Source organism: Armigeres subalbatus, chromosome 3 (genome assembly GCF_024139115.2).
Source record: "Armigeres subalbatus isolate Guangzhou_Male chromosome 3, GZ_Asu_2, whole genome shotgun sequence".
NCBI classification, from domain to species: domain Eukaryota; kingdom Metazoa; phylum Arthropoda; class Insecta; order Diptera; family Culicidae; genus Armigeres; species Armigeres subalbatus.
Window position 1 is genome coordinate 169989881 of NC_085141.1, and position 27697 is coordinate 170017577.

Below are 27697 nucleotides of genomic sequence, written 5' to 3' on the forward strand. Positions count from 1 at the left end.
TGTTTTTCAGTGTTCAGCGTGTTCAGTGATACGGTAAAATCGGTAAAAGAGAAGAATCCTCCGTGCACGACAGGAGAATGGATTTTTCGGCCCACGCGACAACACATTGCGCTTCAATAGCAAATATGGCAGGCAGAGGTGTACATGATAATAATAGGTAAATTTAATTACAAATTTCCACGTTCAAATCAGTGTAATTGAAGAAAATAGTGTGTTAAAATAACTGTCCTTGAAGTGGGCTTTCAGAAGAAGGACAATTTTCTGGTGGTAAAAGTGAAAAAGCAACGAGAAAAGAGTGATTCAAAACTGAGCTCGTGGTGTGTTTTTGGATAGTCTGACGGATGGGTAAACTTCTGCGGATGTTCTGCACTGTCGGCGAAATGCAAAAATTACGGCATACGTCCCAAAATAAGCGACACCAGTTACAAACAAAAATGAGCTAAAAATAATTACATCCCTGTGTGACGGTGGTTCCGGCAATTAACTTGCGTAGCTTATTCGTTAAAAAGTTGCTTATTTTATTGCATAATGTTTTGTTTATCCACGCGTTTTTTATCGTCGCTTGTTGAGAATATTGGAGTAAGGTGGTTGTTTCAGTCTTCCGTACAAACTAACTTGAGTGGTATATTCAATGATAAACTTTAATTAGTTGCAATCCAAGACCGTCATCTTATAAAACTTGATTCCTTAACTGAACGGTTACGTTGAAACGTAACTTCCAAAGTTATGCATTATTGTATACATACCACTTTATCAAATAAAAACTTGGCACTAGTTCCGCAATTAGTTCTATCATTACATATGAAAAAAAAAAAACACGCTGATCGAACATCATCGCATCCCATAACTTGGACATGGCGAAAGGATAGCAGCTTCTTCGGTTATAAATTTCTAAGCCAAGTTACAATTGAAGTATTCGACACCAACATTCCAAAAGGCCGAAACTGCTTTTGTAAACAAGAACTTCTCACGTCGCTGGTGGACTAATTTGTGCCCACCCACGCAATCCACCGCCATTTAATGAAAGAGGAGAATTCGTTGCTTCCTTCTGTGGTGTTTTGCCCTTTTGAAATGTTGAAGCCATGTTATCTGGCTGGCACGACTATTCCACAACTAAAGTCCTCCGGAAATTTAGGGGGTTTAATGTCAGGCCTTGCAAGCCAGCCTTTGAAAAAACATACGCAACGAACAATCAACAAGAGAATTGTTGATTCAGTGTTATCTGTTAAGATGTAAACTAAATAAATGAAATGACTATTCCACACCCTTTGAGGAAGTGGCGAAAATTTACTAGAGTGGTACAGGATTAATACACAGCTAGAAGGCACCTTGTCAAACATCTGGTATTATATTTTTATTGAATAATTACATTCATTGAAAGTATAGCATGTCTACTTTTTCAGATTTATAATCATTATCCTACAAAACATCGAATAATGATCATATAAAATTTTACTCGCATTAACCGAAAACGAAAGATTCAACGGTTAGACGAGTCAACTAAGCAAGTTATATGAGGGGGACACTTGTGGTATTCATACCATGCTACAAAAATCTTGAAATGAGTGCCATACCAATTATTGTCTTCATTAAAGATAGCCTTGAAATTATTTTCTTGTCGCCTTGTACCATGGTACGAATACCACAAGTGTGTGCCCCATATTACAAGAATTGGAACAGTTACGGAATCGTACGATTTTTGCCTTTCTCGTACAACTAAGTTGTACCGAAAGGCTATCATTCCACTCCGAAAACAAACTTTTTATAGAAGCCTCTGAGACCTATAGTATTATAAACCAATCGACTCAGCTCGACGAGCTGAGCACATGTCTGTCTGTCCGTGTGTATGTATGTGTGTATGTGTGTGCACTGAAGCTATAAAAAACATTAGACAACTTTTCGTATAGTAATCCATAACCGATTTTCTCGCAACAAGTTTCATTCGACAGGGGACAAAGCCTTGTTGATCACTATTGAATTTGATAACGGACGGTCATTGCGTTTAAATGTTATGAAGAAAATGGTACATCGGACCATATAAACCCCATATAAGGTTGGTGTCTCAACTAAATGCGAGAAAGGCATCACCAACGCTAGGTGGATTAATCTAGGTTTTTTTAAATTATTGTATGGGGTGATTCAAATATGACATCCACAACATTTTGAGGTTTTTAGACCCCCTCTCCCTCTATCACGCTTTTTACAGACAACGATAAGCTAATACCAAACACATTAGGTCGTTCAGCATAATAAAAAACGGCATGGACTTCTTTCATTTTACGCATCTATTCGGAAAAGGGCAATTGAGAAAATGCTCCATTCTTTGAAACAACGCATGGCTTGAAAGAAAGCATGCCTTATAAAAAACCTTTTGAATCATTGCCTTTGCACGGAATAAGGTAGGGTGTCCATAGTTGGCGTTGCGAGTAATATAACTATACAATTATATTTTGATAAGCAGTAACAATGCCTAGCTCCATTTTAAACATGATCTTTTAGTATCATCGACTAAACCCCAACCGTGTTAAAAATAATAGGGTGTATGTATACAGAGATGATAAATGAGAGATTTTTTCATTCTCTTTTGAATTCAATCTCTGATTATCACTGAATAATCTCACTTAAACTAACGGGTCGCACACTCATTTGATTCAATTTGAATTTTGGTCAGTTTCCTGAATCAGACGATCAGGTTCTTCTTCTTCTATTCTTCGATCAGACTCAAGAACATTAAATTTGGGTCATGCAGGCAGAATGGTAAAACACTTTTTTATTATTTTGCAAAACAAATCAAAAAATGATAGTCTTTCGGTACAACTTTGTTTTACGAGAAAGGTAAAAGGTTAGTACGATGTGGCTATAATTTTTAATCCAGTTTGTAATCATTTTTAATCCAATCTAAATTTAGTATTATAGGAGCCGGATAAAAACTATTGCATTTTACCTAATTTTACAAAAGATAAAGATAAATGCCAACGCTGGCATTCTTGTTCGTAGTTTAAATTAAGATCAAATCACAAATCCTTCCGTTATTATTATTGCGTTATTAAGGGTTTGTTCTGAAATGTGTTGTTGCCAATAAAATTGAGAATTGTTTTCAATTCGCGATTATAGTTTTCCAATATGAAGCAAATCTATATAATAAAAATGAGTTGAGATTTCCTTCCTGACGATTTAACTCGCGAACGGGTTGACCGATTCGCAAGATTTTTTCCCTGGTCGATTCGTTTTGAGATCCGCAATGTTTGTATATACAAAAAGTTGGTGAAATTGGGGAACTGTAAAAAAAATCATTGCAATACAACTTTGGGTCAGCTGTTGAGGAAAACAAAACAAACGCATGGAAATTGATCTAGAGTGCGGTGCTGGAAATAGTTCATTATGGCATTTGCAACACCCGGGCAAAGCTGGGTTTGTTTCGCTAGTATTTAATATATTTGCTCTTTCTAGTTATATTCAAGTGGCGAACAAGTTTATAGCGCCATTCTGAACATTTGAAATTTTTTGTGTCATACGTCATAAAGCTTGAGCTTGATTGACTGCTCGTAGTTGCTACTCCATTATGACCAGATCAGCTGTTCTTGCACAGGGAACCAACAGATGTTTGTTTGGGACTAGCACACATCTTCAATGTACAAGTACTGGTGATCTCATTTGTTAGGTCATACTGGCGCCTGCCACGTCAGAATGCAAGTCAATGTAGGGAAGGGGGAGGAAATGATGATGCAATCACTCGCCCACTGCAAGCCGAATATACCTCTGCACTTGCCACGAGTTCATGCGGAATTTGTTGGAATTTCTGGGTTAGGTTGGAGAGGCAGAGGTCCGTCCGTCTTGGTTAACGAGCTGCCAATGTGATAGATAGGAGAAGGTAACTGATGGAATTTCTAATTGGATGTAGGAAACGAGCTCTATATAGTTCATTTCCAATTCTAGCAGATTACTGATAGAATACTCAAGTTGAAGGTATAGGAATAGTAATGGAAACGGTATGGAAGTCCATTTCCAGTTCTAGCGATTGCTAGAACATGAGAAATAAAGAGAAAGATACAAAGTAGGAGAATGGAACGGACCTGGGATTGAACCCACGACCTCCTGCGTATGAGGCAGAAGCAGTAGCCATATGACTACCAAGCCCGCTCATTTTTTGTGTCATACGTCATAAAGAGGAAAAACGAACGATCCAAAACAGTAAAGGACACATTTTCTATTAGGGGCGATTCAAATATGACGTCCACTACTTTTTGAGATTTCTAGACCCACCCTCCCCCCTCTGTCACGCTTTTTTGTATACTTAGTACATGTACTGTCACAAAATCTTAGACCCCCTCCCCCCCTTAAACCTGTGACATCATTGTTGAACGACCCCTTAGTATGCTGTTTTCTTATGCAATGCAATAATAGCAAGGATTTCGGAGATGCACACGTTTTTTTGGTTAAATATTCTCTTAAATATTTTAACTTCAACCAGGGGCGTCGCGTGGACTTTTGATAGGGGAACCTGGGGCAAGAAGGTCACCTTAACCCTTTCCTTCCCATGGTAGCTGCAAATATAATCAATTTTGAGTAAAAATAGTGAAACTATTGAAAACAATCAAGTAACTATTGATTTACAATCAAAAACTTGTTTTTTCATTTTCCACTAATTTAAGCTATGCCAAATAACTTTTGTTCTACCATTTTTTTCATAGATGATTCCTTCCTATTAAAATCTTTGAAAAAAGTCGTGGGAAAGAGAGGGTTAAGTATTTTGAATTATTATATTGTAGTAACACCACTAAATCAAACGTTTATCGTTCGCAAAATGTAATGCAGATTGCTATCAATGAAACTACATCGATATTGATATGAATCATATTATAAAAGTGGACTAAATATTAACATTTCTTTTGGTTGTTTTTTTCATTGAAAAAAAGGCCCGGGGAAAGAAGACCACCCTACAGAGACAAAAAGGACACATATTGAAATGAAGGTGTAATAATGAAACTACCACCTAGCCACATAATTGAATCAGCGGACGATGTCTCGGGAACACGTAGGCAAAGTTCAGGGTGGCATTGACGGAAACCGTGACACCAATCTTTACCTGTTCCTTATCGCCTGCCGGTATGCTAAGCTTCTGAAGTCGCGAATTGGTAGTGCAACGAGTCGTTGTTCCATGTAGCAGGCCTGGTAGCGGGTCACTTTTTAGTGACTTGGTCACTTTTTTCGAGCAAGTCACTAAAAAGTCTCTTTTTTCGACCTCAAGTCACTAAAGTCACTTTTTCTCGCAAAAAGTCACTATTTTCAACTATTTTGAAACTATCCACTATTTTTTTAAAAAGCTTAATGTATCCGTCGGATGATGCTTTGTTCATGGTGGAAATGAAATTACGAATCTTGGAAAAATGATCGCTCTGAAACTTCGCTAGCTATTTAACTCGCTGCTCTTATTGGCATTTCACCAGTAACTAATTGGAGATGTTTTAAGTCACAATTTATAAATTGGTATACAGTCATGCAAGCAGTAGACCTCCCGATTCCGATTTTGTTTAAACTCAAACTTTATACAGTGGGGGAAGGCGTGGAGGCTTGATTCCTTGGGAGACTTGATTCTCCCCTGTTTTAGTAAGACCTGAAGTAGTATTGTTATAGCGTATTTTTATAACAGATCTTCTAGACAAATGATCGTTATGTGGCGAGTAATTTTTTTTGAATGACAACCTTTTTTATTATATTATTTACTGTGTTTTGTTCCTCCTAAAGATGTTTTTAGTGCCCATTCAAAATTTTAACAACTTCTCCCAATAATGACCAAATGCTATCATTTTTTCACAGCAAACAACTTCTCCCACTAATGACCAAATGCTATCATTTTTTCACAGCATAAAGCTATAAATCAGTCATCCATACAAAAATTGGCGAAAAAATTCAAGAAAATATAAATTGTTCTCAAGCGGCTATTTTTTGTAGATTTGACAGATGGAATGAAGGGTTTGCTCTAAAAACATATTTTTAGAGTTGATATCATAGAAAAGAGATCTAGTCTCACCATTTTTAAAAATTGTATGCGCTGTCGAATTCCATAGCAAAAATCGTTCATAAATACGCACAGCAAGTCGTAAAATCTGCGTATTTTAGGGAAAAATATTTAAAAGTTCAGAGATCATGGTCCTGCATTATAGGCAGGAGGTCGAGCGTTCAATCCCAGGCTCTTTGTACATGAATCTTCAATTTTTTTGTTTCGTTTTCTACCAAAACAATCCGTACTGTTGTTTCTCTCGCACTAAAGATTCCAAAAACTCCCGTGACACCTATGACAAATCGAGTTTTTTGCAACTTTCTTAAGTAGGTATTCGGCTAAACCAGTGATCTCACGACACGAGAAGAGCCCATGCTCATGCTCATGCTCATGCATCATGCTCATTCACGCAGATTTTTGCCGAGAAATCATTTTTTGGGGAAGAAAAACAGGTCTTATGAGTGATAGCAATGTTTCGCTCACTTCTAGTGGCAAAAAATATTTGATTTGCTCGCAAGACTACTCATAGTTTTGAGTAGTCCTGCTTTTGATTGATATTGAGTAAAATTTTCGTGCGTTTAAAAGAGAGGGCAATCAGAGTTTGTAGAAATAGATAACAAATTTATCAAACTTGTATACAAGTGCGAAAAAACAGATTCGGATAGGCAGCCCCACAGAGAAGTGATGATTTTCGCTTTGTTCTCGCTCATCTTGTGTTGCGGGCCTCACTGCTGTGTAGAACAAGTTGAAATGCATCAGAACCAGTGCTTCCCGCAATTTGAGCTTTTTGAAAGAAATTTATCATGAGGTTCTGAGTTCGTTCTAAGAGAAAAGAGTGGTGAGTGTCAGATGTTTCCACCACAAATTACGAAAAAAAAAGATTCACCTTCAACCCAAAAACGCTTGATTTCGTCTCATCGAACTTGCAACTGAAACTAAAAGTCACTATTTGGTCACTTTTTTTGCAACTGAAAGTCACTATTTGGTCCCTTTTTTCGTCGGCTCTGGTCACTAAAGTCACTATTTTGAGCGCCATCCGTCGCTACCAGCCCTGATGTAGAGTATGTGCTGAACGAGTGCATCCTCCTGCTGCGGATTATTCTCTGGTGCGGAGCGACCGAAGCCACAAGCGTTAATCTTCCGATCCGGATGCTTAAAATTTTTCTTCTGCGTTCGACGACGAACACGGTGCTGAGTGGCTGCTCGCTTCACAGACCTGCCAGACGCGGTCACCGCTTCTTCCGCTTCAAGGAGTGACCCTTTTGCCCATGGTAGAGGTGTCCTTCTTGTCCCGAATCGTCAATAGTGAATTTAAATGCATATTTTCGAAAAAAGGTACCACAGCCAGTAGTGTTGAGTTAGAAATACTTGTCAATACTGTAAACTTGTTTCCTACTTCGAATAACCCTAAATTAATATAAAATTCCCTTTTAAAATTCTTATTTTATGTGATGTCATTATTATAATTTTTGACCAGATCCAAGTAGCATTTTGTTTTTTCAGTTATTTTTAGCTTTATTCAAGATTTTCAATACGAAATTTGATGAATATTACATTATAAGACTGTTAAGAAGGTTAAGAATTCATCGATTATGCTTATATTATTACATTTTACAGGGAAATCTAAGGTGTCCTTCTTGCCCCGGGTTCCCCTACACATGTTCTACCATCCTGTTAAAAAAATATGCATCAAAAGCGGTGTGGTTCTGAGTAGAAATACTAGAATAAGAGATCGGCGAAGACGCCATCTTGTTTCCAATCGAACCGTCAAAAGCGGTTACAATTCGACTTGTTTACTTTTTGCTTCCATAAGAAGCAAGCAAAAAGTTCAAGTGCTGCCAGTATAATTTAAACGATTTCATGCATTTTCATACGTTGCCATTTCGTCAGTTTTTCACTCCGCCGGTCTCTGGTTATAGGGTTGCTAGTTTTGAGATAGTCTGCGTGATGCACCAAAAGTATTTTTGCTCACTATCTATCACTCTGCATGAATTTTTATATTATGACAAAAAATAGCTGTACGGATTTTGATTCAGAAGGTGTTGATTTAATTTATATAATTTTTTTTCGTAGTTTTCGGTGCGTAAATGCGGAATTCTTCCAAACTAAAAACCCTCGTGCACATGAATAAACGACAAACGATTTATTTGCGTTCGATTTATATTTTCTAAAGACTTTTTCATACATTAAAGTGCTTAAGTGTACGGATTTCGATGCCCTACGGTATACCTTTTCACTATGTTGATTGATTTTGAGTATTCGTAAAACAGGATTATTTGACTGCCCATGATCGCATATTTGTAACATTTGCATTTTTGTCGATTTTGAGATAAGCTCATGAGTCATCTCCAAATTGCTAATTCTTCCAGTTGACCAGGTAACAGTTTGTTCCAAAAAAAAACTCGAAAAAACTACCAAGTTATTTTATATAACACTGAAAAACTTTATTGCCGGCACGCCATGTGCTATGTACATTTTTTTTGCAATTAGTTTGCTTTCAAATAACAAGTAGGCTAGATGTACCAGTCGTGGCTATAGCACCAGTTGTCGCACTAGTGCTTTATATGCCAAATAGCCAATCAATTCACCGCAAACCAAGTTCATATCGATAAAGCATATTCATATGATACGATAAAACATTTGATCTCCTCCAAAACAAGCATAATTGTAAAAATTGATTTTGCTTAATGTTTTGACGTCCTTTCCACCAGTAGTCGCACTAGTGGTCCCTATTTGGCCTAGGAATAGGCGATACCGATACGATATATCGGGAATCGATATTTTTGCTCCGATTAATCGATATTTTGTATCGATTTTTTTATGTTCGATATTTGACCGTATCAATTTTTTGTAGCTGATATCGGATTTCGATTTTTTTAAATTCCGAGACATTATCCGTAATAAAACAAAAGTAAAAATATAGCATATTAGGCACAATCTATTAAAAACAGTGAAACTTTGATGTGTGATTCGATGATCTGAAATGTGTTTTAATTTTTTGGACGTATCGATATATCGGAATATCGATGTTTCAACGTTCAAGCAAAATGTTAGAGCTCGAACATGGCTTTGCGTATAATGGAATTTTCAGTTTTCGTTATCTAACGTCCAACAGTGCATTATCACTAAAATAAAAGTGCAATACAAATGAACAAAGTACTATACATAAACTAGACTACTTCAACTTGCCAAAGTAAAACAAATTGTTTATTCGACAAAACTTTTTGTAAATTCTTTTTCATTACAATCACAATACCTTTCAATCCGCAACAATAACAATGTTCATAAGGCTTGCTGACGTTAATCATAGGATTTGTTTTCATCGGGAAACGCTTCGGAAGCGAAAAAAATCCTATTCATTCTGTGTGCGTACAAGAGAAAGATGATCATACGCCAGCAAGCTCTATTTGGCTCAGATTCTGACAGATCTCAATGCTCGATTGGCTCAAGATGGCCGCTTTCGCATATCTCTGAATGTAGGATCCCTAGCTCTGATGATGCATTTCAACTTGTTCTACACTCTAAATAATCATCACGTCATATTCACGTGAAAAATCACGTAACTGATCTGTCTTGAACAAACGACGATTGTTACGTGATGTTAGTAATGTTCACCTGAAATTCACGTAACTTTTACTAAAAATCTTGGTGAATATGTTTGTATGTACTCGTAAACAATTAAAGTGAAAATGTTTTAGTGTGATTGCAGCTTCGATATTTGCGGAAAACTAGCATTGAAAACAATCTTCACGTCAGATTTACCTGAAAACAAATATGGTTCTCATCCACCATACTTTTCACGTGAGAGTGACTTGATACTCACGTAAGAATAAAAGACACATAACCTAAACATAATTATAGGATTTGCAGAGGTAAGCGATATTTCATGTGCAACTAGGCGGGGATTTTCCGAACCTGCAAGTTCCCTCCTTGGAAAAAAAATCAGCGGAAGTCGGATAAAATTTATAAGATTCGTAGAAAGTAATATGGAAGAAGATGAAGCTACATGAAGCCTATAACTACCGTTTTCGGTAGCGTTAGTAGAAAATTTCTATTCCAGATTTCAACTGCCAAGACTGAACTACTTTTTGCTTGATTTAACAGCGAAAATAGAAGCAATTTTTGAGAAAGAAACTAGTTTCATCTTTTTCTACAAATCTAATAAATTTTATTCGACATTTTTCAGTAACTGATTTGTTCTCAAACAGTGTTTTCCCGAAGCGCATTTTCTGTCTAATGATAAAAACATAATTCTGCATCAAATGCAGTTCAACGCATCAAGTGCATCAACAATGCGAAGAAGTCTCCTGTTTACGGCTGCAGGCAGTCACTAGCTTATTTTGCATTCATTAAAAAACAATTTTGCAATATATTTCAAACCATGTAGTGGTTACCTGATGTCATATAGCTTTTACTGAAATTTCACGTAACCAGTACGTAGAAATCACGTAAAGTTCACCTGATCAAACACGTAAGGGAAGATCCATAAAGTACGTAACGCCAAAATCGGCGATTTTTGACCCCCCCTCCCCCCTTCGTCACACGTTTTGTATTAAATCTCGAAAATTTTTGTATGAGTCGTCACGCTGCTCGGAACCCCCCCTCCCCCTAGGAGCGTGACGTACTTTGTGGATGGCCCCTAACTACTTTCAAACTTCACGTCATTAGTACTGGAAAATCCAGTCAGATTCACCTGATAAATCACGTAACTCAACGAGGTAAAATTTTGTTCAGGTTACATGCCATTCAGGTCACTCTTACGTGAAAAGTATGGTGGATGAGAACCACATTTGTTTTCAGGTAAATATGACGTGAAGATTTTTCAGAGTGTACACACCTGTGCAGTAACCAACAAAGGAGCGAAAACAAAGCGAGAATCACCATTTTTGGTGGGGGCTGCCTTTCCGATCCGAAATCCTATCCAAAATCCGGAGGAAAATTTTCCCGAGGTGTAAGGTAGTCTTTAGCATGTAGCATGTAGCGTTGAGTTGATTTGTCTACGCAATATTTTGTTTCATTAGATGTTAAACCATCATTAGAAATATTACGTGAAACTTTGTTAAAAACCCTGAATAATCCACCTAGTGGTGTTGGTGCCTTTCTCGTGCAAAAAAAAACTAAAAAATATGAGTGAGTGCTTTTTAGCGTGTTTTGCGCATAGGAAATAGTATTTTGGCCATAACTTTTGATTCCATAGTCCAATTTTGGCCAATTTTCAATAGCAAACAATGGGACAGGGTTCCCAGTCGAATGGAACTTGTTGCGAGTGATTTGGCCAATGCTAAGTTCCGAAAAGTGTGTCTACAAAATTTTGTACACATACACACATACACACACATACATACATATACACAAACAGACATCATCTCAATTCGTCGAGCTGAGTCGATTGGTATATAACACTATGGGTCCGAGCCTTCTATCAAAAGTTTGGTTTTGGAGTGATCGTATAGCCTTTACGTATACTTAGTAGGGGAAAGTGGGGTAAGATGGCCGTATGGGACAAGACAGCCAACGTTAATTATGCCTTAAGTGAGCATTATATTCACATTATTATTACAAGGGATGGTTCACAATAATGTAAAAGGGCTATACAACTGAAAAATGCACTTGGACAACCTTACTTGTTCTTGTAATATCGATTTGAAGATGGTTTAGTTGAAATTCGAATTTTCTTATAATTTTCTAGTTACATAATTTAACAATTGAAGCCTAAATTACTCATTTTTCAGGACAAATTGATATTTACCGGAGCTTTTATATAACAGTAATTAGGTTCGATAGGATATAAATCTTTGGATATACGTCGGCTTGGGGCGGTATTGCCAACAAGGTCAAGGTCATCTCCAGGATTAAGAGTCGCCTAACCCTTAAATGCATTTCAAAAATGATCAAAATAGTTTCTGCGTGAATCAGAGATAATTTAAAACCAAGGATATGGTTTTAACAGTAGAAATTAATTTTAGGCAAATTCTGATATTGTCGTAGTGCCAGTTGTCAAGAAATCAACATGAAAAACGACATTTTTAAACGAAGCATCATTTGAACATAATCCACAGTAGTACAAGAAATGTGCCCCCTATTCTAAATAAATTAAGCACACTTTTGATATAGTTTTTGGTCCATGCTCGTCTTGCCCCGAGGGGGTGGTCATATTGCCCCATATGGTAAATATAGGCATCATAAAAGCAGCTTTTTTAAAACCAGTTTATAAGATACTGAAACGTTATTAATCAGTGTTTATTGATACTTATGTCAAAGACGGGTCATCATAAAGGTGTTTCATGGACAAATCAACCGAATTTGAAGGAGTGTCACTATTTTACAAGGGTTACCGCTTAGCATGGCCATCTTGCCCCACTTTCCCCTATGCGATAAAGGCAAAAATTTACTGAGTAATTATTTGCCCAATTTCCTACTTTTGAACTAAAAATGGTTACCTGGTCCATGAACAGATAGAACGTATAGACGAGGCGCCTCTGACTTCAACGCAAAAAAACATATTCAAAAGGAAGTCTACACTTTAAATTGTGTGTTTGCAATCAAATTGCGTGCATAAGTGATGTATTTTTGTTGAACTATGAAAACACAGACAAACAGACATAACACTCGACAAATTTCCATCGTTCACTGATTTACTGGTCAATTCAAATAATCATTAGTTGGCCAATCGATCACTCTTGACGCGCGCATCGTTTTTGCTCGAGTTTGACATTTGCTCACTACAGCCATCTGGTTCGTGATTTGCCCAACTAACTGAAATCAACAGATGTCGTTAGTGTTTGAACGACGATGAATTTGATGAGTAAACGTTCAATGTGTTATGTCTGTTTGTCTGTGATGAAAATGTTGCTTGGGCTGCTAATAATAGCCGCGAACCGCCAATTCCGTATTACGGTGATACATATTATCATTTTTACATTATGAGCATTGGATCAATCTAGGTAACTAATTTGAATAGCATCAAAACAACAGCGACGAGCTTTTGAGCCTCTTGAAAACAGGCTTCATATCCGCTTGAAAAGGAGCCTTCCGAGCCTCTTGAAAAGGAAGCTTTCGACATTTTTGAAAAAAGAGTCCCGAGCCTCTCGTAAACAAGGCTTCCGAGCAGTACTGCTAGTTTTCGTGACCGTCGTGTAAAACGAAAACAAAGGCATTTTCATTTTCAAGAGACCAAATGAAAATCACCGGTCACCTGTCACATTGCAGCACGCAGAGAAAATCTACCTTTTTGAACTAAAAAATAAAATGATTGAAATATTTTTAAACTCAAATATTTTATTTTTAAAACAAAAACTAAAATATATTTAATTCAAAATTTGTTATTGTTGTTTCTACTGAAATTCAGTATAAATTAATACAGTATATTATTCCAACGAGGTTATGTATTTGAGTGTTTTTTGTATGTATCGTAAAGAGGAGATTAGATATTACGCGAATTTAACATTTTGAAAATTTCTACTTCTTCTGAGAGGAAGAGTGAAATTCCGCTTCCTGGGGGCTATTGGGTATTTTACCCTTTTTTCTGGTTTTTCAATTAGATTTTGAGGTCCCTTTTGAATAATTGTATTTTAATTACGAAATTTTTAAGGTGGTGGTTCGGCGTTTGTATGCGGTGAAAACAGTGGCGTAGCCAGAAAATTGGTCTGGAGGGGGTTCTCTGAACATTTTTTTTTCGAAAAAAAAAATTTCTTCCAAAAATGTTGTCTCTGGGAGGGGTTTTATGCCCAAAACCACCCCTGTGGCTACGCCACTGGGTGAAAATAATATTTGTTTCGATCAACCTTGCAAAAACTAATTTTCTTCTATTTCTCTTTTGTGTTAGATATGGAGGAGAGCGGGCCCGTAGACCGCTTCCAACGGAACCACCGTACATTGCGTACGTGGGAAATTTACCGCAGGGCGTTGTTCAAGGTGATTTGAACAAAATTTTCCATGATTACACCGTGAAGAACATTCGCTTGGTCAAAGATAAGGAAACCGATGTATTCAAGGGCTTCTGCTATGTAGAATTTGGCACGCTGGACGAGTTGAAACAGGCCTTGGATCTGGACGGGATGATTGTGCTTAACGATAATATGGCCCCGCTCAGAATTGACATAGCGGAGCAAAAAAAGAATGACCGGTAAGTGCTATTTGTAAGAACAAGAGCAGGGAGAATATGATCATAGTAAGTATTTAGAATAGGTAGAATGTTGTTTCAAACTTTTAGAGATAGTGGGTTATAGAATGAGATGGTCAAAAAATGTAATGGTCCTTTCGTATTGTTTTGTTTTCTGCATAAGTGTTCAGATTTCATTTTTGTTTACCCGTTATGGATGGGTAGATATCTTCACGTTATGTGCTACGAAATAAGATGTTCAAATGGTCAGTTTAAGGGCCGATGTTCACGAAACGGTTTTTTATGCTGCGTCCACGCAAGATACCTAGCATCAAATGGAGTAATGCACACGTATACTGCCGTGAATCGCATATTTGTCCCATATGAATAGGAAACCCAGCAAAGATGGGACAGATATGCGATTCACGGCAGTATACGTGTGCACGACTGCCTTTGATGCTAGGTACCTTGCGTAGACGCGGCGTGATATTAGTTCGTTTGATTGTACGACATTTGGCGGTAAAACATTCCGCGGTTAACCATTTCGCGGTGTACCAGTTCGCGGTCTACCAGTTCGCGTTCAGTATCATATCGCGGTATAACATTTCGCGGTTTATATTATTTGGCGGTATACCATTCCGCCGCGGTTAGTACTATTTCGCGGTCAATAGCAATTCGCAGGTTTAATTTTACTAATGTTACAAGTAGTTCAATATTGTAGGGTGCCGTCAACACGATACACCGCGCGCCTGTTGTAATGTTTCCAAAAGCGCATTTGCACAAGATTCCATGCGGCGTTCCACATTCGAAAGGAACAACCGCACCCTAGGAAACGCCGCAATGTTATCTCCCCATAAGAATCGAGTATACGGGCAGCAAAAAAGGCGGTGCATCCTTTCCTTTGGGGAGCGCCGCGTGTACTTATGGGCAAATGCGTTAATAATGTGTTCTTTAGCTTTGTAAAGCTTCAAAATTCATCTCACTATTATGTAAATCAAATAATCATTAAGTTTACACCAGACTTTGTATAACTTCAAATCCCAACAAAAAAATAATAATTTTGATGCAAAACATATTTGCAAATGCGACTATGTAAAGAAGGCGAAACAACACAATTCGCCTTATACCGGGTAAATCCGAACATTTAAAGAAGGCAAAACAACAGACTTAACATTATACCGGGCAAATGCAAACATTTAAAGAAAGCAAAACATAACATGACAGGGCCCTCCTTAGCCGTGCGGTAAAACGCGCGGCTACAAAGCAAGACCATGCTAAGGGTGGCTGGGTTCGATTCCCGGTGCCGGTCTAGGCAATTTTCGGATTGGAAATTGTCTCGACTTCCTTGGGCATACAAGTATCATCGTGTTAGCCTCATGATATACGAATGCAAAAATGGTAACATGGCTCAGAAACCTCGCAGTAAATAACTGTGGAAGTGATGAATGAACACTAAGCAGCGAGGCGGCACTGTCCCAGTGTGGGAATGTAATGCCAATAAAAAGAAAGAAAGAACATAACATTTTGCTTTATACCGAGCAGATGCGAACATTTAAAGAAGGCGGTTTTTTTCCTCATACCGGGTAAATGCAAATATTTAATGAAAACAAAACATCACAATTTGCCTTATATACCGGGCAAATGCGAACATTTAAAAAAGGCAGCACATGATATTTCGCCTAATACCGGCTAACATGTAAGAAAGATACATTTTGCCTAATGAATAATTTCCACCTTCTGAGTTCTATCAAAATACAATAGACTTTTAAGTTAATAATACAACGAGCTTTATCATATGATATTGACTGTTTCCTTGGTTAAAAAACGCGTCGACCACTTTTTAGGCACCTTCAAAAACGTCGCCAACAACTATATTATTAAACTGTGTTAGCACTTAGCAGGACATTAAATCATTTTAATCTGCATGAAAAACAGAGCTTAATTTTGGGAAAAAATGTGATTTTCGAGTTTAAAAAAAAAATTGACAGTGTTGATCTTATGGCCATTTTTTCTGGCGACGATTTTGGCGTCAATTTGCTTTGCAACGATTTCAAATCGTAGCGGCCGATAAGGTGGAAAATTGATAATATAGTGTATCTTGATGGCAAAGTTCACACATCTAATTATCATATTTACAATAATGTATATGTATTTTGGAAACATAATATAAAAAATGCGTAAAGGAAAAAAGAAAAATGCTTGAAAGGGAAACGCAACGAATAAAACGGCCATATAAAGAAGAGGAAATTGAGAGTTAATAGCAAAGAAGAGCAAAATAAAAAATAAAAAAGTAAGCTAAGCTTATCCGTGAAACGGAGCACCGCGAAATTATGTATACCGCGAAACGGAATACCGCCAAATTGTATAAACCGCGAAACAGATTACCGCCAAATGATACAAACCGCGAAATGGTACGCCGCGAAGTAGTTTACCGCGGAATGTTTTACCGCGAAATGTCGGACAATCAGTTACACAGCTTTTAGTTAAAAACGTAATAATTGGAAAAGTTAATTTTGTTTAGCTTCTGATGTCGCAATAAGATCGTGAGTAGTGCGCATTATTGGTACAACCATGAGCCATGAAGGGCACAACTCCTTCATTTATGCGAATCGGAGATTCGATTCTGTGAGCTATGAATCCGGTAGATTTTAACTCGGGCTCTTGCATTAGATTTGGGAATTTGACTTTTCTCAATACAACTGATGATGATTAGTTTACTGCATCAGCACTTTAAAGTGCTAATATTTATATGTACAGGGGTTAGACAAAAAGGTTGAGATAGGTAAAATTATTAGGAAATTCAAATCATCATAACTTTGCGTACAATAATACGATTTTGATAAAATTAGGCATAGATCATTAATTAATGGCTACGCAGTCTCATATGATTAAAACGAGTTTTTATTCGTCCGACGTTTCGACACGGGATTAGTGTCTTCTTCAGGGGAAGCTAAAATTTAATACATATACTAATTATACAGTCTTTGATTATGTTTGGTGTTAGTCTTACAATGATTTGTTCGTTTTTTGTCTTATGTTTTGTCTAACTTTAACTGTCTGGTTATTATGGTGTCGGTACATACTGTGAATAAAATTGTGTTTGTTAAATTTGCTTCGTTCATCATTAAAACTATTTCATAAATTGTCTTACGTCTCGGAATCACTTTCCATTTCACTAAAAACTGGCAAATGGCGCAGTTTTCCTTTTTGCAATCTCCTCATCGAAAACCCCATTCTGGTTGGTAGCCAATGGAGCCCTATCGAAATAATTTACCTATCGTTTGAATTCTTGCTCTTTCGCTTTCGCTTATCAGTTTTGGTGGTGTTCTGTATGTAATGCAGCACAGCTGCGTATGTAGTATTGAGCCCATCAATATCTGTTCTCTTATTTACGGTGTGGGGTGTGTTGGTAATGTGGCACATTTCTAGAAATGGTAGTGTTTTTGGCTTATAACTATGGTCAATAATTTGTGTGCGTTCTAATTTAAATCTATGGTCATGGTCAATACAATGTTGGATCAAAGCTGTCGTCGTCTCAATGAGTGCATTCTTAGCTACCAACCAGAATGGGGTTTTCGATGAGGAGATTGCAAAAAGGAAAACTGCGCCATTTGCCAGTTTTTAGTGAAATGGAAAGTGATTCCGAGACGTAAGACAGTTTATGAAATAGTTTTAATGATGAACGAAGCAAATTTAACAAACACAATTTTATTCACAGTAGGGTAACCGGCGGTAATGTTGGCCCTGGATGTAACATTGGCTCATCACGCAAATTAATCAATATTTCAGCTATAATACGACGATTTGTAGGGAGATATTAACCACTGCTTCTTTAGAAAAGTGTATCAAACATATATCTGCTTCATAACCCTAGATTTATACACTTCTTAAACTATTAAAAGTAATTATCTTGCGTGAAAAATCACATTGACTCGGTTTTTTTAGCAGCCATGTTTCGTTGACTTATGCAGGCTGGCTGTGCTAGAGTTTTTCTTTTGCCCAATAAAAGAATTTTCTGAATGAACATACCTGCGTTTGCACATCAAATGAATGGATAACAACCACACTATGTCAGCTATCATTTTTATTTCACAATTTCCATTAGTATAGCGACATGATTAACCAAAACTGTTGGTACAATACTAAATGGTGGCTTGCGCTTTCGATTTGTAGCACTGTGTTAATATAGGTGAAACTCTAAAATCAAAACATTCCTACCAATAACCCGTACTGGAGAAAATAACTGGAAGCTGTGTATAGAATATCCGATGATTTCGATTAGATTGCTAAGAATTTTGTAAAACAGGTTAATCCACTCAGCGGTTAAAATTCATTCGCAAATTACAAAACGCTAAACTCAACCCACACCAAGCCTCTAGTAATGCTTCATGTATGGTAGGGTTCTGGAATTTATAAAGTCCTTAACGCTCTGACAAGTACCTTCCCACAACCTAAAACGTCATGTAGTTTGTAATTGGGCCCTCATGATGCTTTTCTCGAATCACGATATAACGTAAAAATCATTCGCATAACATACCAAAAATAATTGCCTACCTTACGGCTTCCAAACACGATTCAAACAAAAGCATCAAACTTTCGTGGTTCGATACACCATTTTCTTCATAATTTCGCAAATAATTTATTCAATTAGTGTATGAATATTCAATATCATCATCTTTGGCACAAATCCTACAAATATTTTCTCATTTAATAATGGAAAGATACAATGGATCGTATGTTTCATTAGATAAACTTTCAACGTCTCATGGGAATAATTTCAAGTCAAATTACTTGACAAATACCTTCATCATAATTTAGATTTATTATTGCTTGCAAAAAGTATTTTGATCTGTAAAATGATACTGAAAAAGTATTCTTTCAACTCGGGAAGTTGAAACACGTGAGAGTTTTGAGAGGATTCACAACAGCTGATCGATATAGAGAGGAGTGGAATCAAACGCACGTACCAATCATGAAACTTCAATGCAGGCAGAGTTAAAAACAACCGTCCAATAATTGTATTTATGAATAATTGTGTAATAATATCAGGTAGTTGGCACAGTTATAACTGTTTATGCACAGTACAAAGCAAGGAAATGACTAGAATAATTTTTACAATTGGCTTTCTTCAGTAGTGCGTTATGCATCATCCCCACCTAAAGCATTGTTTACGTTTTGGAAAAAAGTTTCTTTGAGAGTATCGCGAGAGCGAGAGCAACACAACTGCCATGGTTTCAACTAGTAGTAAATCTCAAAATTATGCGGCAGCCAATAATTAACGTATGCAATTTGTTTGAAGGCACAACATGAGGGCTAGAACATGTAGCCTTTTTGCAACTGCAGTTTTTAATACAGTTTTCATTTTTCTAAACTTCTTTACTTGCACATATGGTAAATATTTGGGAAATAAATGATTCATATAATAGTATTTTCGTTAGCATGTCCTTGGTAAGCGTGCTATTGGGGAACCTGAAACGCACTCTCACAATCAGTGTGGTAGTATTTTACATGCAACCAATTAGAAATGACGCTCAATAAGATGATTTGATTTTCTCTATTTGTTTGCATGCTGCCTTTATTCAACGCAAGCAAAATGACTGGTACCATAAACAGCAACCCATCTTTATCTCTCGTATGTTAGAAATCAACAATCACTCGTCCCAAGTGGGCTGAAGAATTATCCACCTGATAGGGACAAGGATGCCGACATTTTGTCCATTTCTCTCGAGACTTTCGCTGGTTTTAATGAGATATTGCGGACATTCATCATCATTTTTTGCTATTTGGCGTCAAAACCAAATGTAAGCAAGCCGGCTGGTGGAATAATTCTGGTTGGAAATGCAATATATGAAGATTTATAACGATAAATGTGCTCAACCGTAGCATAATGGGCCAAGATTTGAGCCGTTACCCCTATGTACCGACACCATAATAACCAGACAGTTAAAGTTAGACAAAACATAAGACAAAAAACGAACAAATCATTGTAAGACTAACACCAAACATAATCAAAGACTGTATAATTAGTATATGTATTAAATTTTAGCTTCCCCTGAAGAAGACACTAATCCCGTGTCGAAACGTCGGACGAATAAAAACTCGTTTTAATCATATGAGACTGCTTTTTTAGTATACTGCTTTTTTAGTATACTGCCCTTCTGGGCAGTCCTAACCTAAGTGACCTAAGATTGGTCCTTGGCTACCGTAAATGTTCCGGGTTTTCCGAAAGTATGTTCAAAATGCATTTTTTCCACTGCTTGTCATTTTATGTGACGTTTACATTCATCATGTTTTATGATTTCTACAAAAACTAGAACTAATATGCCGGCCAATGGTGGCTGTAGATCAAAAATCCATCAAAACTACGCAGAGATATGGCCATTTCCGTAAAAACGGTTCCGGGAACATGATGAAATGATAACAGATCGGAATATTGCATAGATGGGTATCTATTTTCATGGCTTTGCGAGACGATGATTACAGAAACATTTTCAGAATGATAGTGTCCACTGGCACGCTTATAGCAGGTTCCAAGGGCCTTCCAGGAGGGGCCCAAAATTCATGTTTTCTCAAAACGATGAATATAGGATCTTTATTAAAGATACATTATGATGCCTGTACACGCAGAGAAATGTTTTTTAAACTCAATGATATTATGTATAAAAACAACAAAAATAATTATTGTTCCCCGGCTAATAATTTTATTTGTTGAATTCAACAAAAAATCAGATTTGATTAGACGAAAAATATTGTTGTTTCTACAATGTTCCAAAACAGCAAACAAAATAAAAATTGTTAAATTTGCAATATATTTTTTTGTTTGTACAAAAAATATTTTTAATTCCAAAAGATAAATTTTTGCTTTCAACAATATTTTTCTTAAATTCAAAAAATAAATAAATATTATAATCAAAAATTTATTTTCAATGTTTTCTTTTTCTTGTGATTATCAATTATTTTATTTTTATATATATAAATAAAATCACAATAATTATATTTGTATTTTTTTCAAATATTTACTTCACAAACTAGTTACACTGGATTGCAGTAGAAACAACAATGAAAATTTTTGAATTAAATATATTTCTGTTTTGATTTTAAAAATAAAATATTTGGGTTTTATTTTTTAGTTCAAAAAGGTAGATTTTCTCTGCGTGTAAGACTCTCTGGCCAATTTGTAACAGGTTCCGGGTGTTCTGCGAAAGTGACATTTGTTCAGGGTGTATGGCCAATCCCGTACCGATTTTACGAAAATGGCCATATCTTTGCGTATGACAAACGAATTTTCGATCCGCAGCCAGCATTGATTGGTCAGCTTATTAGTTCTAGTTTCCAGGGAGAGTATAAAACATGATGGCAGTAAACTGCCCCCACTCGCATAACAGTCCCATTTGACTTCACTTTTGAGTTAACCCTATGAATAGGGTTTATTTATAATGTACTTTCATAAATTATAATAAAAATTTTGATTTTGTGTGCCCGTGAGTGAAAAAAATACCAGGTCATGTGCGTCCCATATTGAAAGTACCCGCATAACAGTCCCACTAAGAATTTACATGACTCGATTGCACAACACTAAACAATGTTTCGATCAAACTAAATCGCTTCACGGTAATCTATCGAATGATGCACAACTCAGCAACATTTCAGCAAGATACGATGGTGTTTCGATGGAAGTTTCATATGGAAGATACGATTTTCAACTTCAATGGCTATTATCTCAGTATGTATGCGAAAAAACGGTATGGGACTAATATGCGAGTGGGGGCAGTAAACGTCAGATAAAACGACAAGCAGAAGAAAAAAATGCATTTTTAACATATCCTTGGAAAACCCGAAACATCTCCGGTGGCCAAGAGCCAATCTGAGGTTTTGTATGGGGACAGTATACTAGAAGAGTTTCTGCGTCCGAAGGTACCGGTTACATCGAAATCGGATCATTCTACGCAAAGTTAGGCTGATTTGAACTTCGACAAAATTTTGCCTATCTTAACCTTTTTGTCTAACCCCTGTACTGCCGTCATACGCATATTTGTCCCATGTTTCCTGGGGTTTCCTACGTACATGGGACAGTTATGCGTGTAACGGCAGTGTATACAGTGTTCAGTTATGTTCATCCTTTCATTGGTGCAATGAAGATTGATTTATTATGCAATAGGATTAACATTGACTCTGTAAACACCGTCACACAACTTCTTTTAATTGAAAGATTGAACTGAATATGATTGATTACGGCCTCGGGCTGAAAGTCTCCTTAGTAAAGACAAAAAAAAAGATTGATTACGCCGCTAGTACAGTGTTGACCCGATGTTGTCACTCCCCGATTTTGTCTACCCCCGATTCTATCACGTTTTCGACCCGATTTTATCACGTCCCGATTTTATCTCATTTTTGACCCGATTTTGTCACCCCAAAATAATTTTCTTAAATAATACCATTAACAACATTGATTTTCATTAAATAAGTTTCACCGCCTGTAGTTTATTACGAACGACTTCTAAGTAGGGGAAAATACCTATTCTTGGCAGTCTAAGACATTCGGCAAATTGAATGATAAAAATAATGAATAATTACACTAAAACACAGGTATAGTTCAACTGGTATACATTCGTATGCTCTTCCTTTGATGATTGGTGTTCACTTAATTTAATATCTTTTACCACAAACTTAGTAAATTTAATATAAAGTAACAGGTCAACGTTTCTTCTATTGGCATAGCAATTTCTATTATCAGCAATGATTTTGCTCCCTTCAGCAACTAGACATGGAAGTAGAAAACTAGTAATGTATTGGTGCCAGATGCTGGTTGTTTATATGCTCTAGTAGTAAAATTCATTCATAATAATCGGCCGCACGCTCATCTCGCTTCACTCAATTTTGGAAGAAATTTTATTAATTATCAAAACTGGCTTAAAACAAAACATGAATTTTAGCCTTGGCATCAATTTTATGTCACGTGGAAGATAGGCAAAAACATTTAAACACATTGTAAAACAAATTTTACGGCCAACAAAAACAGACGTGAATGGCAGATAGGGTACCCGTGTACTCAGATATTGACAATTTCATAACTTTTACCATGTTTAACCTATTTGAATAATGTTGGCCATTTTGAAGAAGGGAACTTACATACTTTTCGTCCGCTGCCAAGATTTACATCTTTTGTCTTTTGTAATGCCTTAGAGTCTTCACGCGTAAGCAAAAGTCTATCAACCAGTTTCAAATATACAACTTGCTCTTTACGGTCCTTAGATTTGAAGGTCCTTACATGATATGTTTGTTTCATCAAAATAATCATGGGGTTGTGTACAACGACGTAAACTATGTAAAACCAAATCTATACACATAAGATTGAGCTGGAGCCACCTCATTCGTACACTACGTTTCACAGTTGAATAATTGATAATACCCTAAAAGTAGGCAATTATGTATGGTTGAAATGCGCTATGTAGGAACGGGAATGGTTATGATTTTTTTGATAAGCTTGGAAAGTATTAAAGTTGCAAAAGGAAAACGGTTCTGTCAGCCACATAAGGCTTAAAATACTACGGTGTGGCTATCACTTTTGATATAATTCATGGTCTGAGTAAAAATCTGAATAGAAGCCTTTGTATTCTAACACTTTTTTAAAATAAATGCCAACGCCGGATATTTTGTTCGTGGTTTGGCAAAATCAAATCACATGGAATTGTGCGTGGTATTTTTTTAGCGTGTGTTTGATATGCTCACAAACACATTCTCTCGCTCTATTCCGAAGTGCGCTGCTGCCAAAGAAAACGAACAGTCCCAATTTTATTTAGTGAAACATAGAGCAAATATTGGATAAATTTGCTATTTGTGGTGATAATCAAGTGGTAATAAAGTGTAAAAAGTAGTTTACGTACCTAATTTGTCGTATCATACACGATAAAGAAAAGAAACAGGCGATCCAAAAAAGTAAGTAACAGTTTGCTTTTCGTTTGCTGTTTTCTTGGGCGATGCAATAATGGCAAGGATTTCGTAGGTGCAAATTTGTTTCAATGATTAATTCGTGAAATCTTGCTACTTTTACACAAACAACTTATTCAAATGAAAGCCTAGACTTGAAATTGTGTGATTGAATCAAATTTATGTTCATCAATAGTGTATGTTTGCTGGAAAACGCAAATATTGTTGAGGGTGCCAACAAATGTCGCACCCTGCCAAAGCCGTATTCTACCCTACCTGGGAAATATTTTGTAAGCAATTTCAACAAGAAATAACGGGTACCGTTCACGCATTTGACCATTCCAAGGCATAAAATGACTCATAGTTGTGGAATGAATTAAAAAATTGGAAATAACTTTTTTTTCCAATTTCTGTCACATACCCTGTTTTATCACCCCAAAATTCACCAGGGGGGTGATTAAATCGGGATATTACTGTAGTTGCAAAACACGTGGACAAGTTTTTCTTTATAGGGCAGCATAATAAAAGTAAACGCGTTAATTTTTGAGTATTCCAAGTTCTCTTGGTTGGAAGATTGAAACGGATTCACGGAACCTATCTTGTCTAACTCTATTCTGTCCATCGTACTGCCTATGATCAATCACATTCATGCTGATTTTTTTTTTCCATTTGAGAAGGGAACTAATATGGAATATTCGGCCACGATAATAAAGTACAATTCCTAAAGTAACACATTCTTCGTTTAGTGTAAAATATTGAAAAGGAAAAAAATCTCGTAATCGGACTTCAACGCACAATCAACTTGTAAATCCGGGAAAACCATAAAAATTTTGATAGTGGAGCTTGTGTACTAACGAAGATGAAATATCAAATAATATTCTTTCAGTGGTGGCTTCAACAAAAGAGGTGGAGGAGGCGGCATAGGCCAGCAAAATCGCGGCGGACCAGGCGGGTTCAGTAACAAAGGAGGAAACCCGAACAACCGGCAAGGCGGTGATAGAAACTACGGTAATGACAACTATGGAAGAAATGACTTTGATAGAAACCGCGGCCGCCCCAATAATTATAACGGTAAGGGATCAGAAGCTATCTATACATACCTGAACAATTGGCTTTTCAACATATTTAGAAGGTTCTGTTTTCCATGTTTATTTCTATCATAATTCTGTAGTTGGTTGATATTGGCCGGGGTTCTGCTGAATCGCAAAAATTAAAAATTACAAAAAAATTACTCACCCATTTTTTCGCCCAAATGTTCGTGTTCCAGTTCCAATTGATCAAAAATCGTACCATATATTCCTCAGCCCTATAGTAAGGATATTCCACAATAACAAGAAATGTTTGCAACGATTAACATAAATTAAGTTCCGTTTTACTTGTACGATCAAAATATCAAAAGTCCATAAAAAAAAAGCCTAATGCTGTTTTGTTGAACCCCGACCAATGAATTACAAGCACTTGCTGGTATCATACCCGCCGCTGCAAGTGTCGCAGCATGAAGTTAAACGCCATAAATATGTATGGCGAAAGACATCAAACGCGTATTTTGTCGAAAGTATGAACTTTTCAAAAAAAACTATTTAGTACCACGAAGAAAAGCGTTTGCTACTACGCTCACCAAATATTGTTTCGATAAACTGAAAAAAGCTTTCAAACTATCAATCGTGTTCGTGTATTAACTCTTCATGGACTGACTGTTCACAAATAAAAAATTATCCTTCTTGTGAAATTTTTGATTTAAAATATTTTGTATGCTCCAGCGCTACTACTATGAATAACCGCATGATACGAACGAATGCTATCAAATCATTCATGACTATTCACTACATTGGTGTATAATCATTAGTCTAATGATAGAAACTGAATAATTTCTAGACCAACATTTTAAAAGGGCGTAACAGCCAAATTTTATTACTTCTGATTCTTTGTCTACATATTTAGCTATATATGTGGATGAAGTATCAAAAGGAATAAATTTTGGCTGCTACGCCCTTTTCAAATGTTGGTCTAGATTTATAATATTACACAAATGGTAAATTTCTATTCGGGTTGGCCAAAACACCAATCGAAACACTCGTACAATATCAAAAAGTAATAAACATGATCCTCAGAACTATTTTTAAATATGTATAAGAAAGATTGAGTTTGTATGTATAAGAAAAGTTGGATCTTACCGAAGGTTGATTATATCGATTTTCTGAATGGTTTACGTTCTCAATTGTCGTTCAAAAGTGTTTTATTCTTATTCATTTTAGATCGTGGACCGAACCGTGGTAGATATGGTAACTTTAGTGACGAGCTTCGTGACGGCGGACGAGATGGAGGAAGCCGAGATGACTGGAGCCGAGAACACGATGGCCGTGGAAACGATAGGGGAGATAACTATAACCGTGGTGATGGTGATCGCTTCGGCCGATACGCAGGTGGAAGCGGCGTTGTCGGAGCAACAGGAGGTGGTGTCCGTAGGGACCACCGCGATAGTGACAGAAGAAAAGAACCAAATCAAGCACCATCCGCACTTAGTTTGGCGGAACGAGACGCTGGTAGACCCAAGTTGAACTTGAAACCACGAACTGTGGCTACACCGTTGAATGCCCTAGCTGAAACAAAACAAGCGGCCGCTATTTTTGGCAATGCACGGCCCCGCGAGGAGAAAGTGGGTGAGGGAAGTACGTCGGAAGACTCAGAACGTAAAACGTCTGTCTCTTCATCAACGGGAGATGATAAGCACGAGCCCAACTAAAGCTTTTCTTTAGTTTGTTAGTGTTAACTTTTTAGTTATTTTTCCTTTTATCAAATGAGAGCGAAAGTAAAACAGTTTTTTTTTTACTAAAATGCATATAAATATAGGATGAAAAGCAGGATTGCAATGTGAAATTACAAAACCATACATGAAAATACATGCATACCTACAAGAAACTATAAAAACCTAACATAGACATATGTGTTTAATTTATGTTTTGATTTTTACGCTTTTTTCTACGATTTAATAAAAATAATATTAAAGAAAATGCAAAAAAGAAAGAATGAAATACAGAATAAAATGTAATTATACTGCAAATAATTATGAGACAGTAAATTATATTAACTACTCTAGCACATTGATATACTGCAAACCTAAAAGTTTAAAAAAAAACTTCTCAAGAGAAAAGCTGAAAACTGGAGTCTTACTATAAGAAAAATCTTTTTGAGCTAGTGAAACACTGTAATAGTTAAACAGGCGAGTCGAGTATTTAGCGCGTTTCTGAAATTGTTTTACCCAAAAGTTTGCGTTGTCCGTTTTCTTTTTGCGTATGAAGTGTTTTAATTAGGAGGATATTTGAGACGATTCAATCAGTAGTGTATGAGAAAGTTATTGTTTAGTAGAAGATTTCAATGGCAAAAACGTTTAGTTCTTACAGTTGACGATACTGTGAGCGCTGAATTCGATAGCTTTATGCAGCTAAAGTTGCTTTACATTGCGTTAGATTTAACCGTCGGACATCAGTAAATGAGTTGTGATTTGATTTTTCTGTTTCCATATTCGATTCATTACGCCTCTGAAACTAGAATATTTTCAACACATTATGCACGATTCGATTCGCTTTTGAAAGGTTAAAATTTTGGAAATAAATTCAAGGGCAAAAATGTAAAAAAATGATAAGCATAATATACACTCTTATCTTTAA

General features: G+C 36.6%; 1 protein-coding gene across 2 annotated transcripts; it reads left to right on the forward strand.

Annotated features, from left to right (window-relative positions):
* LOC134225893 (eukaryotic translation initiation factor 4H-like) lies at positions 1–27697 on the forward strand. 2 transcript variants are annotated; one of them, XM_062706321.1, is made up of 4 exons: positions 1–157; positions 13827–14126; positions 24916–25100; positions 26285–27697. In XM_062706321.1, the coding sequence occupies exons 1-4, from the start codon at positions 78–80 to the stop codon at positions 26770–26772; spliced, it is 1053 nt and encodes a 350-aa protein (XP_062562305.1). In that variant the 5' UTR covers positions 1–77; the 3' UTR covers positions 26773–27697. The 2 variants fall into 2 exon arrangements, with proteins under 2 accessions (XP_062562305.1, XP_062562307.1); XM_062706323.1 differs by having other exon boundaries at positions 24916–25037.

Coding starts and splice junctions, on each gene's coding strand:
- LOC134225893 (XM_062706321.1), top strand. CDS start 78: ATGGATTTTTCGGCCCACGCGACAACACATTGCGCTTCAATAGCAAAT. Junction 14,127..24,915: donor GAGCAAAAAAAGAATGACCG/GTAAGTGCTATT, acceptor ATATTCTTTCAG/TGGTGGCTTCAACAAAAGAG. Junction 25,101..26,284: donor CCGCCCCAATAATTATAACG/GTAAGGGATCAG, acceptor TATTCATTTTAG/ATCGTGGACCGAACCGTGGT.